We start from the raw sequence: 18,398 nt of genomic DNA on the forward strand, positions 1-18,398 counted from the left end.
TTTATAAAACTGCTACTATGATAAGCACCACAAGAGAAAAGTGAACAGTGCTATGAGATATGAAGTGGATTTGATTGAGACGTGGGACTCAGCATGTTTTCCTGAGGAATGTCATGATTGAGATGAGATCTGAAGAAGGGAGGGAATAGTATTCAAGGCAGAGAGATCAACATTTGGATAGATGCTACAACAGGAAGAAGCCTGGCTCGTTTCAGAACCTGAGAAAGAATGTATGGCTAGAATGGCAAAAGTAATGGTGCTGGAGAAAGAAGCAGGGGTGAGACCATGCATTTTGAGCCACATTCAGGAATTTCATCTTTATCCTAAGTGTAATGAAAAACCATTAAAGTATTTTAAGGAAAAGACCAGATTTCTATAGCAAAAAGAAAACTGTCTTTGTTCACCACTAAATCCTCAGCACTCAGACCTTAGATGATGGTAACTTGCCCTAGGGTATTGGAGAGAAATCTACAGAAAACATAGATTTTTATGATAGGAAATCAGGAGGATTTAGTGATAGATGGCATTTGGTAGGAAAGCTGAAGGAGAGGGTGCTATCAGGAATTCACTGAAAAGGAGAACACTGAAAGGTGGTCAGGTTTGGTGGGGAAATAAGAGTTTGATTTTGGGTAGGTTGAGTATTAGATAACTTTAAGATATCCAAGAGGAGATTTTTATCAGATTTCTTGGAGCTCATTCTCTAGTGCATAGATAATATGGGACATTCTAGAGTCACAGAGTACTTTTCTCGAATATACGAAATGAAATGAGAAATAATGTGTGAAATCATCAAACATAATTCTTGGCATTAAATAGGTATTTAGTATATATTTATTGAACTTGAATCACTATAAAACTATGAACCAATTTCAGACACGTTGTTCTTGACCCATACACAGTGAAATTTTTTATTACCTTGAATATCATCATTGAATGTGCAATACTTGTTCCGATACTTGTTCAGAAGACGAAATGCATTCATATTGGCAAAATCTTCAAACTGAATAAGGCAATTCATGCCATACCTATGGGACAAAAAACTTTCACATTAGAAAGATTAATGAAATAACATTTAAAAATAAACCTTTAAAATTAACCCAAAGAAAAGGTTAAACATTATTTTTTTAAAGGTCCTATCTTGCTGTTTAGTAGAAATATGTAATGCACTATCTATTCAGTAAATACTTACTGCATGCTTACTACAGAAAAGGCATTGTGTTGCCACTGTGAAATAATATAAAACGACCAAAATATAATCCGTATCCTCAAGGAATTTCAAACTTAGTGGAAACAAAAATCTTTTGAAATAAGTGAAAAGTATATGAAAAGTAACATAAAGGTAGTATGTATAAACAAGGAATTATGGGTGTTCAGAGGACAGATATCACTTCTAGCTAGGGTCACAGACCAAGCAACAAATGAATTGAATTTTAATGGATAGTTATGATTTCAAAAATAGAGATGTGGGGTTTTATAGGATGAGGGAAAGCAGAAGCAAAATAACAGAGGAAAGACAGGAAAGAAAAATTGTTTAAAAAATGGCAAAAAGACCTATTTGGCTGTAGTGTGGTGGTATATGTAAGAGCATAGTGAAAGATACAAGGTCGGGTCTTCATTCTGGTCCTTCTAGTCCCACTAATTCACTTGTTCTTGCTTCACCTCTATATGCCAAAGGCAGTTAATTCAACAGTGCACTGGCTATCTCCCTAGACTCTCCCTGTCTCCTTGTTCTTCCTCACTCCAGTAAGGTGGCACATAAATCCACGCTGTAGAATCTTAGCCAGGATCTCCAACAAGTCCTGCAATATTTGTTTTCATCTCTTACTAATCCACAGCATGATCCCCAAAGCAGCTGCTGTAACAAAATAACTCAGACCGGGTAATTTATAAACAATAAAAATGGATTGCACACAGTTCTGGAGGCTGGAAGTCCAAGATCAAGGTGCTGGCAAACACAAGGTGTCTAGTGAGGGCCTCTCCTCATAGACAGTGCCTTCTTGCTGCATTTTTCCATGGTGGAAGGGGCAAGCATGCTCCTTTCAGCCTCTTTTACAAGGGCATTACGCCCATTCATGAGGGAAGAGCCCTTGTGACTTAACACTTCCCAAACGGCCCCACCTCTTAATACTATCGTGTTGGAGATTAAATTTTAACATATGAATTTTGGAGGGACACAAATATTCATATCATTGCAACAGCTTATACAAACCTTATTTTACTTTCCTTATCCCCCAAACATTCAATCTCTTTCCAGTCACCACCTCACTGAGATCAGTGCTAGAGAGAACAACCTTAACCTCAGCTCTCCTGGATATTAAAGAAATTTTGCACTTTTATTGCTCTTTTTTCCTCTACTTGTGAGATCTATTTTTGTTTCCTTGTTTCTACTCCCTTTATGGACCTTACTGAATCAACTTTACCTTTGTACACTAACGGCTTCAATTTCTCTTTCTCCAGTGGTCCCTTCCTGTCCTCAAGGATTCTCAGGACTCCCTGACTGCACCTCCCTTCACCATGACAAAACCAAAGCTATGCTACTTATCTGTCTTCCATCCCATGCTAAACCTCTCAAAAGAGAAGGCACTAAACCCTGCCCTCATTTCTCACTTCTTATCATCATTATGCCAATAATTCAAGGACAGCCTCAAACCAACACCCCCTGAGATCATAATATAGCTGTCGTCTCTCTTTTTTCAGATCCAACAAAAAACTTTGTAAGTCTGTTATATTTCTTTCATTGTGTTTATATATATATATATATATATATATATAATTATATATTTATCCTTGATGGACTTTTTAAATCACCATAAAATTCATAGGTAAAAACCAGTATTGAATGTTTATTGCTTTTTTTTTTTTAAATTACTAGTATAATTAGTATCTTTTTCTATGTTTATTGGTCATTTGTAATTCTTTCTGGAAGATTGTATGTTCACTGGTTCATTTTTTATTGTTGTAGTTGTTCTTTTTATTTCATAAGAGGTCTTTATATATTAAGAATAGTACCTTCTGTTATATATATTGAAAATGGTTTTCCTAATCTAGTATACTATGCCATTAATCCTTTAGACAATGTTCCTATTTGTTTTCACCAAAGGAATTTTAAATTCTTACGTAGTCAGATCTTTTCATCTTTTTATTTATAGTTTCTCCTTTTGATAATATGCTTATAATAGCCTTCTTCACATATATTTATTTAACTATTAATCAAAAATTTCTTCTAATGGTATCATGGGTTTAGAAAATATTTAACCTCTAAATCTGGTATTACTTTTACTGTTAAGCCATAGATTAACAAAAAGATAGATCAAAATTTCTGTTTTCTATATAATCACCCAACTATGCCAGCACCATTTATTTAACAGTCTGTCCTTCCCCTCATCACTTGCAATTATATATTATATTCTGATGTATAGTAGGGCCTGTTTATGTGCTTTTCTATTTTATTCTACTGCTAATGACAAATATTTTTTCACTTTATAAGACATAAGATATAGATATAGGTATACACACACTCTTATTCTTCACAACCACTCTATGAAGTAAGTACTATTATTTGCTTCATCTCATGGATGAGGAAACAGGCATGCGGGCATCCCATGTTGGTACTGCTGGTAATGATAGCCTAATAGTAATGACTACTGTAGTAATAGTAGTCTATTAATCTGTCTATCCTGAAAAAACAAACCTCCCTGTTTAATTACCACAGTTTTCTAATATGGTAATTTAGATTACCAAATTAGAAATCTCTAATTTCTAAACTTTAATATTTAGTACTGTAAGTCATGCTTTATTCTTCTTTTTAAGTAATTTGCTTAGCTGTCATAGTGGTTTAAGAGCACAGGCTCCTGATTCAGAGCTCCTGGGATGAAATCTTGTCCTCGTTACATGGTGTGCATCCTTAATTCCTCTGTGCCTCTGTTTTCCCATCAGAAAAGTGACAATAGTAATGGCCTACTGTCATAGGGTTGTTATCAGGGTGAAATGAAGTGATAAACGTTAAGTGCTCAACGCAATGACTGGAATGTAAGTATTCTATAATCACTAGATATTTTTCATTATTTAATAGTAACAATAGAAGACATAGACAGTAAAATAATATCCTCAAAGGCTTAAGAGAAAATAACTGTTCATCCTAGATAGTATATCTAGCAAAGCTATTCTTCAAGAGTAAGGTTAAAACAAAGACATCTTTAGATAAATAAAAACCAAAAAGACCTTTACTAAAGGAACTTCTAAAAGGTATATTTCAGAAATAGAGAAAATAATCCCAGTAAGAAAGAAGAAAATAATTCCAGTAAAAACAAAAAAAAAAGCTGTGATATCATAAAATGATAAAATCTAGAAAAATACAAGCAATTTTATGCATATAAAATAACAATGATAGATAAGGCTACTTCAGCATGACAGAGTGAGGAGGTTGGCATAGTCATTTCCCAAACAGCAATAATATTGCAGAACAAAATCTTCAAAACAACCATTTCAGTGTTCTGTAAATCAACTAAAGGCAAAAAGCAGCAATAATTTAAAAGTAAAATAGGGGGTGGGAAGTCAATTCTTGAAAGATACATAAAGTTTTTCTACTCTTTTTACATATGAAGCCATTCTTCATCTTCCAAGGAAACTCTTCAGCTAGCTTTATTAATAATAAAAAAATGTTACTAAGAACTGGTAAAAGCATTTCTATGGTTGTAAGTTTTTACATTACAGTTTTTATAACCTTAGCAAAAAAGCGAATGTCATGGTAGCAACTAACTACCCCAAACACAAATATCAGTCAATAATTATCTGCTTGTAATGGCTCCTCTCCACTTCTCTGGTTTCTAAACAGGCCTTTAGGAAGTAAAGACGGTTCGCCTTTGGAGAGTGCTCTCATATGGTTTGCTCCTGCTGTGCCACATACTGGCGGTCTAGCAGCATTAGATGATCTGTCATTATGTTCAGAAGGAGCAGATCAGAACCTTGTGGTCTCCCTATGTGAGGAGGAATCAGAGCCCTCTCAATTCTATTCCCGGATCTACTACTTACTTGGTTCTGTGGTTTTAGGCTTGTTACAGCTTCTCTGTGGTTAAAAAGAAATCCCCACAACATGGTTTGCCTTCAGTGTTTAGGACACATTGTGGTCAGGCTATAAATTTATGTTTCCTAAGTGAAATCTGGGAATAGGCATAGGTAGTAAAATAGTGTACAGGATACCTCATCACTTACCAAAGTTTATTTTAGAATTATCCCCTGGATATTGCATATGAGTTTTAATTTCAAGACTTTTCTCTACCTGGTAGTTAACTCTGATTTGACTCCTAAAGATTTAGAGAAAGGCATTCTAAATTCATTTTGTGATACAAGCATCTTGCATCATGTAATAAAAGAAAGCCACGTAAGGGATCTTGTTCCAGTTTGAACCAGCTTTGTTACTATGAAATTATAAGTAGTGGAACACTCAGAAGTTAGCCAATTCAGTTCTACATAACTATGAAAAGAACCTACTATTTTATGATCAAAATATCACATAAAATAGTGGGTGTAAATGGCTATAAAATTTAACAGAAATCCCACCCATAAAATTAACATGTAAAAACTCCAGAGATGTCACTCTTTTGGCATCATTAACTCTGACCCAAAAAACCCTATTACAGTGACTAATTACTACGTATAGCACTTACTAAGTGTCAAGGACTATGCTCCGTAGTTTACAGGGATTGTCTCATTTAATTCTGTCAGCAACCTAGTGAGGAAGGTACTATTATTACCCATTTAACAGATGAAGAAACTCAGCAAGATTAAGAAAAAGCTCGGCAAGATTAAGCGCTATGGCTGAGCTCATACTGAAAGTAAGTGGAAACATCTGGACTGAACCGTAGGTCTGTGGTTTTAACCCACAGAGCACCAACATAGTGATCAGGTCAATGAAATGAAATATATATATATATATATATATATATATATATATATAACTAAAAAAACTGCACTGATAAAATAAGGGAGTTACAACTTTATCATAAAACTAGCAAGACAGCATTTATATGCATTCAACATACCAGTTACCTTTATTATAGAAAGTATATGTACAGATATTGGTGAAAATAATATCTTTGATTATAAACTACCAAGAATTCCAAAGCTTCAAAGGACAGGCTGACTGTCCAGGTCAACCAAGCATGCTTTGATTTTTCCTGAGAGAATATAAAAAATTTTTTAAGAATTTATTACATATATGGCACCATGGAGCATTCAAGATCCAGAGCACTTTAGCTCTGATGAGTACTTAGAGATCATTTACTCTAAATTACTCATTTTTGATAATGTACTGAGGCTTGAGGGTGTTCAACAACTTGAGCAGCAAATAGGAAACATGGATCTAGCCCTTGAAATGCTCACTGGGAAGCATTCTCATTGGGAAGACAAAGCATACAAGGAAAAGACTTAAAGGAGGTTCAGATTAAAAGCAAAATCAGGCCGGGCACGGTGGCTCATGCCTGTAATCCTCGCACTCTGGGAGGCCAAGGTGGGAGGATCACTCGAGGTCAGGAGTTCGAGACCAGCCTGAGCAAGAGCGAGACCCCGTCTCTACTAAAAATAGAAAGAAATTATCTGGACAGCTAAAAATACATAGAAAAAAATTAGCCAGGCATGGTGGTGCATGCCTGTAGTCCCAGCTACTCAGGAGGCTGGGGCAGTAGGATTGCTTGAGCCCAGGAGTTTGAGGTTGCTTTGAGCTAGGCTGACGCCACGGCACTCTAGCCTGGGCGACAGAGCAAAAAAAGCAAAATCAGTGGCACACAAAATCTCTAAACGGTTTAGGGAAGACAACGAATTAGAAGAGGCTTAATTTAAGTTGGGCCTTTGGTAGGATTCAAATAAGGAGAAGAGTGGGTGGGGAAAAACCATAGAGGTTTCAAAATTTGTACTGGGGACACCGAGAACATCAGTTTGAAGAATTTTAGACGGTAAATATTGGTAAATATTAGTCACTGAATTCAGATGATGAATAGTCTTGAATGCTCGCATGAGTAATTTGAAGTCGACTCAAGTTTTCTCTGGCTAAGAGCCACTCAAATTCAATTCTTCCTTGTAGGTAAGAAATTAAGAACAAGAAATGTGTTCACTTCTCTGTTAATTTGTTGCAATATGGCTCTAGTTCCTACTACTTTACTTCTGTATTATTTTATAACATTTAGAAATTCCTTTCATTTCTCTTATCATTCCTTTTATTATATTTTATTGACACCTCTTAATTATTCTCTATTATGGTAGAAATGAAAAAGATTCAGCCATAATCATCCATTCTTTTCTCCCACAAGTTTATCTATTCTTAAGAATTCAGCACTCATCTTTTACACACGTGACTTCTAAATTTATGTCTCCATTGCTGATATTTCAAGAAATCCAACTCTATATTGCTAAAATGACAGCAAAGACTTGGAGAAAGGTTATATTATGAATCTTTTTTCTTTCAGAATAAGGGATAAATGTTTATGATAACATTTCCAACCATTCTTATTCAGTATTTATTTCTGTAAAAGCAACTTATTTTTACATGTTATTTTTATATTTTAATAGGTAACAGAGTATAACAATAATGTGAAGCAAGATTTTCTAGTTATGTACAGAGGCCACGGATTGCAAGGTAGAGTATGAGCAGAAGCATATATGAAAGGGGGAAGATCGTGGACTCTATGAGTTGAGGGCAGTGTGGGTACAGGCTCAAATCCTCAGAACAGCTTTGGCTCTAACGGACTGATGTGCACTTCAATATGCCATTTTTCCTTTGATCTTCCATTTCTAGTCTGTACCATTCCTTACGGCTAGAATGACTTCATATAAGGGATGCAGAAATTTAGAAAATGCTTTTATAAACTTTTATAAAAACATTAAAGGTCTCCTCAAATGCATATCCCGATAAATAACTCATCTCCAACCTCAATCATGTCATTTACTTCCGTAGTTTGAATCACTAAATCTGTCTGTGTCTCCTTCTCCATTTAGTCTAGATCAAACTGTTTATTTTTAAAAGCCAGCAACTTCCACTAACACTAGGAATCAAGTTTTGAGCAGCAAAGACAATTTTATATTATTTTACCACAGAATATGAGAGACATAAAATTTTAGAGCTAGAAAGGTCCTCAGAGACCATTTAGCAACAAATAATGCCCAGAAAGACTAAAAAACACACAGGGTCACAGGAACAAATATGCTAGTATGTATTAATATTTCCACCTCAGAGAAAAGCCAGAAGGGCCAAGTATAATGCCACTTATGATAAAGTAGGAAAACATCTTCTATTTCATTTCAGAGTATAAAAATACAGAATATTTTCAGAGAAATTTATCAGAATTTATGTACAGGCATACCTTGTTTTATTGTTTTTCACTTTATTGTGCTTCACAGATAGTGTGATTTTTACAAATTGAAGGTTGCGGCAACTCTGCCTGGAGCAAATCTGTCGTCACCATTTTTCCAACAGAATGTGCCCACTTTGTCTCTCTGTGTCACATTTTGGTAATTCTCACAATATTTCAAACTTTTGTATTATTATTATATCTGTAACGGTGATCTGCAATCAGTGATCTTTGATGTTACTATTATAGTTGCATACTATCAATAAACTTAATCAATAACCGGTGTGTGTGTTCTGACTTCTCCACCAATCAGCCATTCCCCTGCCTCCCTATTCCCTGAGACACAACAGTATTGAAATTAGGCCAATTAATAACCCTATAATGGCCTCTGAGTGTTCAAATGAAGGGAATAGTCATATAACTCTCATTTTAAATCAAATGCTAGAAGTGATTAAGCTTAGTGAGGAAGGCATGTCAAAAGCTAAGACAGACCAAAGATAGGCCTGTACCAAACAGTTAGCTAAGTTGTGAATGTAAAGAAAAAGTTCTTGATAGAAATTAAAAGTGCTACTCCAGTGAACACACAGATGATAAGAAAGTGAAATAGCCTCACTACTAACATGGAGAAAGTTTTAGTGGTCTGGATAGAACATTAAACCAGCTACAACATTCCCTTAAGCCAAAGCCTAATCCAAAGCAAGAATCTAACTCTTTTCAATGCTATGAAGGTTGAGAGATAAGGAAGCTGCAGAAGAGAAGTTTGATGCTAGCAGAGGTTCATGGTTCATGAGATTTAAGGAAAGAAGCCATCTAATAAAGTGCAAGGTGAAATAGCAAGTGCTTATGTAAAAGCTATAGCAAGTTATCCAGAAGATCTAGCTAGGATCACTGATGAAGGTGGCTACACTAACTAAAAGATTTTCAATGCAGACAAAACAGCCTTCTTTTATTGGAAGGAGATGACATCTAAGGTTTTCATAACTAGAGAAGTCAATGCCTGGTTTCAAAGCTTCAAAGGACAGGCTGATTCTCCTGTTAGGGGCAAATGCAGCTGGTGACTTGAAGTTAAAGCCAAATGCTCATTTACCATTCTGAAAATTCCAGGGTCCTTACGAATTATGCTAAAGCTAGCCCTGCCTGTGCTCCGTAAATGGAACAAAAAGCCTGGATGATAGCACATCTGTTTATAGCATGATTTACTGAATATTTTAAGCTTGTTGAGAGCTACTACTCAGAAAAAAGGTTCCTTTCAAAATATTACTGTTCATTGACAATGCACTTAGTCACCCAAGAGCTCTGATGGAGAGGTACAAGGAGATTAATGTTGTTTTCATGCCTGCTAACATGACTTCCATTATGCAGCCAATGGATCAAGGAGTAATTTCGAACTTCACGTCTTATTTTTCAAGAAATATATTTTGTAATGTTATAGCTGCCATAGATAGTGATTCCTCTCAAGGATCTGGGCAAAGTAAATTGAAAACTTTCTGGAAACGATTCATCATTCTTGATGTCGTTAAGAGCATTCATGATTCATTGGAGGAGGTCAATATATCAACATTAACATTGAAAAAGGTTGATTCCAATCCTCACGGATGATTTTGAGGGGTTCAAGACTTCACTGGAAAAAGCCACTGCAGATTTGGTGGAAATAACAGGATAACCAGAATTAGAAGTGGAGTCGAAGATGTGACTGAATTGCTGCAATCTCATGATCAAACTTGAACGGAAGATGAGTTGCTTCTTATGGATGAGCAAAGAAAATGGTTTTTTGGGGTAGAATCTGCTCCTGGTGAAGATGCTTGTTGTGAACATCGTTGAAACGACAATGAAGGATTTAGATTACATAAAGTTAGTTGATAAAGTAGCAGCAGAGTTGACTACAATTTTGAAAAAAATGCTGTGGGTAATATGCTATAAACAGCATCACACCTTATAGAGAGATCTTTGGTGAAAGGAAGAGTTAATCAATGTGGCAAACTTCATTGTAGCCGTATTTTCAGCAATTGCCACGGCCACCCTACCCTTCAGCAACTACCATCCTGATCGCTCAGCAGCCATCAACATGGAGGCAAGACCTCCCCATCAGGAAAAAGATTAGGACTCGTTGATGGCTCAGATAATCATTAACATTTTTTAACATTAACATTTTAATCATTAACATTTGTTAGTAATAAAGTACTTTTAAATTAAGGCATGTATTTTTTTTTAGACATAATGTTATCACACACTTAACAGACTATAGTATGGTGTAAACATAACTTATACGGCTGAGAAATAAAAAAAATTCATGTTACTGGCTTTATTGTAATATTTGCTTTATTGTGGTCATCTAGAACCAAAGCTGTAATATCTCTGAGGTATGCCTGAATATGAATGTTACCCTTCAGAGTAGCCACTTTCAGATTACATATTTAAGCAATGATAGTGCAACTGCTCAACTACTTTCAAGATGAGTTCAAAATCAGTTTCCCTGCTGTATAGCTATAGCTTATAGTTAATTTTCTACCCTTTTTCTTTACTGACAATAATAGATTTCAACAAATATTTTTGAACAAAAACAACAACAAAAAAAGAATTGGATCCAAATATACTGACTTGGATCAAATTTCTCATTTTGACTATTCTCAAAAATCAATATCAGCCTCAAAGGATTTTTTTTTTAAATGTTACCATTGTGATACCTAAAAGAATTGCTACAAGTTCTAAAGATAATAGCCAAAGAGGCATTCCCAAGGTACTGTGAACTTTAGCAGTAATCATTGTACAGAGTTATAGAGTTCCAGAGTACTACTTGGAAAGCAAAACATTCATTCAGATCTTTAGGTTTTAAAAAACCAATGACACTATTTAATAGTGTAACCACAAAATCAGAGTAACAATGAAAAGGGACTTTGCCTGTATAACTACTTAAAATAAAAATTTTGAAAGCCAATATCCATTCTTAGGCCACAGAGTAAGAGAATCTATGCACATCATTTTAGAATAAACGGAGAACTGTACATTTAGAAATAGCTGAAAGCACAAATCCAATATAAATTATAAATCTGGTTCTCTGCCACAATCACCTGGACTAATATCAAAGTTTCAACACTCACCATCTTTCATAACTAGCACCCACCTATTGATAATGTGTCCTGAGTTATATCCATTTGGAATTACAAATTAATATAATTTCTATAGCAGTATTATGGCCTAATACTAATAAAAATGCCAAAATATCATGTTCTCCGTTTTATAAATAAGCTCTTTTCTTCTCATATACTGGGGGGCCTCATGAACTAAGCCATCATATGTTCTAGTGGTATTAAAAATATTTAAGCCCAAACTGTTTTAAGATTATTTATACTGGCATCTGTATGGGTACATTTACCTGCATGCCACTCCCCTCTCCTTAAAATAGCTCAATAATTTGTTAAAGTTATTTCATCCAACATACTAAAATTGAAATTCCATTGGCAGAGTCCCTGTTTAATCCTTAACAATTCTTAGGGACAGAATATGATGTTGCCCATGTAGTTCTAAGAATTGTTTGACTTCCCTTTGCATTAAGCCATTTTTTAATAACTCTGGTACTTTTCTGAATTAACAAGTATGCTTATATTTCAGCCTAAATTTTCAAAATGCAACTCTGTTTCCACCAAATTGACACATTTCCAAAATCTGATTAACAAAGCCATCTTCTAGATGGCTGATCTTTTAGGAAGGGTGCTAATAAAAAGCTGTGTGGAAGTTTGCTAATTTATCATTTGTAAACTAATAATTTCATCCTTGTATCACTGAGAAACATAAGCCAACACAAGTAATTTCTGTGCCTAAAACAATATTTACTAAGAAGAAGACTTATTAACAATCAAATGGGCTTCAAATCTAACTACTTGAAGTTGAATTTTCCCTCTTGTCACTTACAAATTGAGTCTTTTGGGTCAAAATCTCAGTGTTTCCACTACCCTTCTGAGAATTTCTTTTGCAATTTTAAATCAATAAAAAGAACTGGAAAAATATACTCAACAGTGAGATCAATAACACCAGGCCACCTATTACTATGCAGAATACTGAATAGTGAAAGTGAGGAAATAAAAATCTGTTATAATTTTGCTCTCAGTGGAGTCCAGTTAGAGAAGAACAGTTTTAGCCTCTCTGATGAAAAATTTCTGAACAAAACCATAGCTATTATTGAGGCATACATGGTAAGATGTAACTTTGTGTTGTCCAGATAGAAATATTTAGGTCCAACTGTTTTCCATAGATGTACAAGAAACATAAATAATCTCTGAAAAAAGATAATTACAGTTCATGTTTGCAAGAACATTAGAATTCCATTCTCACTGAGACTAATAGACTGACAAAATATGGTCAAGAGAAATTCTGAATCAATTTCTTATATTTTTTTCTTTTTATATACACACATAATTATCCTGTTTATGTGGTATAATTCACCATTGATAATCCATTCAAAAACATTAGAATAGGAATACAGGAATACAGAAATACAGAATACAGAAATATGATGTTTTTATAATAAGCCAAAAGTTCTAACATTCTCCTCACTCAGTCTGAGCAACCAATTCAAGACATTCTTCTTTCCATACTCCATTAGGGTTTACACTGAGTAATGAAACTGGCAAAAGGTAGAACACTCTTTAGAAAGGAGAAAACAAGGAAAATGCCTGGAAAATCTAAATATTAAAGATAATAGATTACAAAATCTATAGAGTCACCTAAATAAACAATAAGTAGGTAGTATAATAGTTTTATTTCAGGGTGAGACTTTTTTTTCCTTTGCTTTGCTTTCTTTAAAGTCAACTTAAATGACTATTGTTTATATACAATAAAAAGTACCCATATTAAGTGTACACAATTAGATCAGTTTTGATAAATGCATATTTGTGTAACCACTTTACAAGTAAGATATAGAATATTTACAACATCCCCAAAAGTTATCTTGTGGCCCATCTCAGTCAATCCCCAGTCTAACACTGGCCCAAGACAGTCACTGATCTGCTTTCTATCACTGCAGATTAGATTTTGATGAAATACTTTAACCATAGGGAAAATCATGAGAAAATAATATTAACTAACATCCATGTGCTCCTTATCCAATTTTGTGAGATACTAATATTATGCCATATTTATTTCAGACCAAAAAAAGCATGCATCACTTGAAACCCCTTTTGCCCTTCCTTGATTCTATTTCTCTCAGGTAACCCTTCTCCTGAATTTGTTTTTCAACATTCTCATGCATGGTATACTTTTACTACAAATGCATATATCCAAAAATAAACATGACATTGCTTTTAAACTTTGCATACATGGATAAGTTACACAAATATGATGGATGTTAAACAGTATCCAATTCTTATGAAATAACTATGGTGCCATTATTAAGAGCTCAAGTTAAGTGGGTTCAAATGTATCCTTTTACAGTATTTTTCCCAATTCTATGATTCTTAGATCTATCCATGTGGATATGTGAAGGATTGGTTCATTCAATTTTTATGTATTGAACAATATTACATGCTAAATTTATGCCAGAAATTATTTCCTCTTTCTCTTCTTGAACATTTATATTGTTTCTAATTTTTTTTTTTTTTGAGACAGAGTCTCGCTCTGTTGCCTGGGCTAGAGTGAGTGCCCTGGCGTCAGCCTAGCTCGCAGCAACCTCAAACTCCTGGGCTTAAGCAATGCTTCTACCTCAGCCTCCCGAGTAGCTGAGACTACAGGCATGTGCCACCATGCCCGGCTAATTTTTTCTATATATATGTTTTAGTTGGCCAGATAATTTCTTTCTATTTTTTAGTATAGATGGGGTCTCACTCTTGCTCAGGCTAGTCTCGAACTCCTGACCTCAAGCGATCCACCCACCTCGGCCTCCCAGAGTGCTAGGATTACAGGCGTGAGCCACCATGCCCAGCCTATTGTTTCTAATTTTACATTACTATAAACAATGCAACTGCGAAAATTTCTATACATGTCTCCTTGTAAATGAGTTTCCCTGGGTTGCAAATGGTATATAGCAGGTTATGATAATCTTAATTATATTGCAGGATTTTATGAATTTATACTACCACAAGCAGTATACATATTCACTGACAGCTCCTCAAATATTTGCCATTGTCAGATTTAAACATTTTTGCCAATCTGATGGATATTAAATGGTATTTGATATCTGTGAAGGGTCAGTATGGTGCTGGGCAGCTACGGAAAAATACCACTTGGAATATCCTTCAAGAAAGAACTTGCTGAGGAATGCAGTTAGATAACCACCTCCAGCCACAATGCCTTTGAGTCTTTAAGATATGCTTCAGCATTGAATCCCCAGCTGTGATATTCCTGTGGAGCCCCCAGCCAATTAGTGAGCACAGCAATGGTACTACGGCCTGGCCATTTCTACCCAATGTGGAACTCATCTAACAGGCAATCTTTCCTCTGTTAGTGGATTGGGTGAGATTTTGTCAGATACATATTACAGTCTGAAGCTCTCCCTGCCCAATTCTGTCTCCCAGATGTTCATCATGGTTTGAAATCTTTCTTTGCCCAATCATTCTCCCTCCTTGTCTATGTTTCACCAGCATTACCACTAATAAACCTCTTATATTACAACTCCATCTCAGTAATTGCTTCATGGAAAACCCAAACTGGTATCATGTTTGATTAGATTAGAGTTCAAGCCTCTACTAGTCAAACTGCTTTAATTTGAATTCCAACTCTACTTCCTGCTTCCTCTGGACATTGAACAGCTTATCCAATTTTCCTATGGCTCAGTTTCTTCATATCTAAAATGGGAATAATAACAGTATCTACCTCACCTGTTTGAGAGATTAAATTAAGATAAGCCCTTGGAACAACCTCTTGTATATAATAAGAATCAATAAATATTAGTTATTGTTTTCCCAGTGTGATTTTGTTATTTATCACAAGAGTTGTGATTAAGCTTGGTAGTGTATGAAACCATGATTGAGTAAACAGTGAACTGGGAATATTTAATGGTCCTTTTCTTAGATACATGCATATATTCAGATAGGTGTTACTATAGCATGTGGGTAAAGATAGTATGATCTCAAATAAAATACTCAGTAATAATAAATAGTTCTAGTCTGATTAGTTTCAGTCATTGATTAACTTAAATTCTAAATCTTGTTCCTTAATAATTTGTGTTTTTATTTTTTTACTTATAACAAATTATATACACAGGTAACATTAAGAAATACTAACTGACATTTCAGAAACACTCTTGGGAGGCCTTGATTATATGTTTTTTCTATCATAAAGCAGAGCACACATTTGGATTTCTTAGTCTACAAACTGTGAGACCGTCCTATTAGTTTACTTTAGGGGAGGTAATAAGAACTAGTCAAACAATAACATAAAATTCTACTAAGATAATGCTTAAGACAAAAGATAGGCAGTTTTCTATTCTAAATTGGCTAATTGGCTTTTCCCCCCTGAAATTCGTTTCTCAGATATATACTACTATTCCCCCTTATTTCATCAATAATTTCCTAAAATTTAGAATAATTGCAGGCCAAAATATATCTATCTATAAAAAAAGATTGGAGAAAACAGCTCAGTAACTAATGCATTCTGCTTGCACTCCTGCCCTCAATGACTAGGTTAATGAGAATTTGGAAGAGCATTAAGCCTTCAAAAATGACCCAAACAGATTTATTGTTATGAGATTCTTGTCCCTAGAGTTTTGCCAAATGTAAACTTCTGGAATATACACGTGCTTATAAATATAAAAGTTTCCAGTAACTTCTTGAAATATATTTTTTGTCTCATTCCAAAAGTCTGATTTCTCCACTATAAGAAAAATAACTACTATTGTTCCAAAACCGCATGTGAAACATAGGCCCAGAGGTCTGGATCTATGTAATGAATTTTTACGAATATATCTCTCCTTATTTAATCCACCTAATGGAAAGGGGGAAAAAAAGGCGCATCAAAAAAGAGTGCTGGGACAAGGGGTGGGAAGAGAAAAAGACATTTACTATCTTGTAAGGAAAATGAGTGATATTAACATACATCAATTTATTTGCATAATAAATTCGTATTTGATTTTCTAAGACATACCTTCTAAAAATATATTTCTTATCAGACCATATACTATATGTCTTTTAATACTCCTTTTAACACTATATGTACTATATGTTCTAAATCACCACTCTTCATTCCTTTTCTTTTTACAAGTTGTTAGCTAAACTCCAGAACAGATCAGATCCCAGATTTCTGGTTAAATGATCTATATTTCAAAATCTCTCTTCTTCCTAAAACCCCCTTGAAATAAAAAAAAAAAAAATGTAAAAAATGCTTGATATTTATACAGGACAAATTCTATTTAACTACTAAACTTTCCTCTAGCCAAAATGATCACTAGATCCTTCAGTAATCAGAAACACCTGAGAAACTTGGTTTCTCTAGGCCTGCATGCTACACTACATTAACTAGGATTTTGCAAAAATTGCAATCCTGACCAAATGGTTTAGAAACACTAGGCAAAACAAACAAAACAGGTTTCTTCACTCAGCATTTGAGTTATCCAAACTCTAATAAGCTACTGTAAACTAGTAATCTCTGAGAAGGGGATGCACAGTACATGGAAATTCCCATTAAACTAGAAAATACTTTTTCACAGCCCAAAAGAGTTGAGAAGAATACTAAAAAGGCCCTACACATGCAATTCTTAAAATAGGGCAAGAAAAGTTCTATTTATGATAAAGCTTATGAAACCTAGAAGGATTAATTATCGTTCTGTGGTAGCAAATCAATTAAGGTTGTCATTTTTTGGAGAAGAAAATTTAAAAAGTCAAAACAAGGTATATGTATCATCAGAGCCAAAAAATTTAGTTAATTTCAAATGAAGAGAAGTTGTGGATAGGCTAAGGAGTAAAAAATAAATATCTAACTAGGGACCACACACCAAAATTTCAGGAAAGGATTTTTTACTTTCTGATAGTACAAAGTAAAAAGATCTCAAGAAGGAATGTGCCCATAATTTAGAAATATTCCTACCATGTTGCTATTATGCTCTAACTTGTTTCAAAGCTAGACTTATTAAATAGTAAGTAATTTCACAAAGCTCCACAAAACTTAAAAAGGGCTAAAAAAATTTTTAAAAAGTATGTCAAATGACAATTTACAGATACAGTTTCATTAATGAACTAGGTTCTCTTTTCCTAAGGGTGGCTCTATCAGATCATAAGTAAAAAGATGTAGCAGTTTAATGGGAAAAGGGAGAATGTGGCCACGGAGTCACATGGAGGCTGCAATTGTCTTTTTTTTTTTTTTTATTTGGCAATGCTTAATAATAAACATGTGGAGTAAAGTGGTCCTACTCCTCTTTCTCATATGAGCTGTATTAGTCACTTTGTTTTCCCAAAAACTGATAACAATAACATTTTGTAAATTCTGTGGTATCCGGAAAGAAGATTAAAGATTGGCCTAGGTAAAGAATTTATGAAGAAGACCCCCAAGGCAATCATAGCAGCAACAAAAATTAATGAATGGGACATGATTAAATTAAAAAGCTTCTGCACAGCCAAAGAAACAGTCACGAGAATAAACAGACCACCTACAGAATGGGAAAAAATATTTGCATACTACACATCAGATAAAGGACTGATAACAAGAATCTATTTAGAACTCAGGAAAATCAGCAAGAAAAAATCAAACAACCCTATCAAAAAGTGGGCAAATGACATGAATAGAAACTTCTCGAAAGAAGATATAAGAATGGCTAACAAACATATGAAAAAATGCTCCACATCCCTAATCATCAGAGAAATGCAAATCAAAACCACAATGAGATATCACTTAACCCCAGTGAGAATGGCCTTTATCAAAAAAACCCAAAACAACACATGTTGGCGTGGATGTGGAGAGACAGAAACACTCATACACTGCTGGTGGGACTGCAAACTAGTGCAACCCCTGTGGAAAGCATTATGGAGGTATCTTAAACAGATTCAAGTAGACCTGTCATTTGATCCAGCAATCCCATTACTGGGCATATATCCAAAGGAAAAAAGGTCATTCTGTAACAAAGACATATGTACC

General features: G+C 34.6%; 1 protein-coding gene across 1 annotated transcript in view; it reads right to left on the minus strand.

The window, feature by feature from the left end:
• The window catches only part of ME1 (malic enzyme 1), a 168,760-nt gene that overhangs the window by 36,661 nt on the left and 113,701 nt on the right, over nucleotides 1–18,398 (minus strand). Inside the window, exon 7 of the mRNA XM_069487911.1 lies at nucleotides 916–1,025. Coding sequence (XP_069344012.1) covers nucleotides 916–1,025 — 110 coding nt within the window. The remainder of the gene's footprint in view (nucleotides 1–915; nucleotides 1,026–18,398) is intronic.

The sequence above is a fragment of the Eulemur rufifrons genome, chromosome 15 (assembly GCF_041146395.1).
Source record: "Eulemur rufifrons isolate Redbay chromosome 15, OSU_ERuf_1, whole genome shotgun sequence".
NCBI classification, from domain to species: Eukaryota; Metazoa; Chordata; class Mammalia; order Primates; family Lemuridae; genus Eulemur; species Eulemur rufifrons.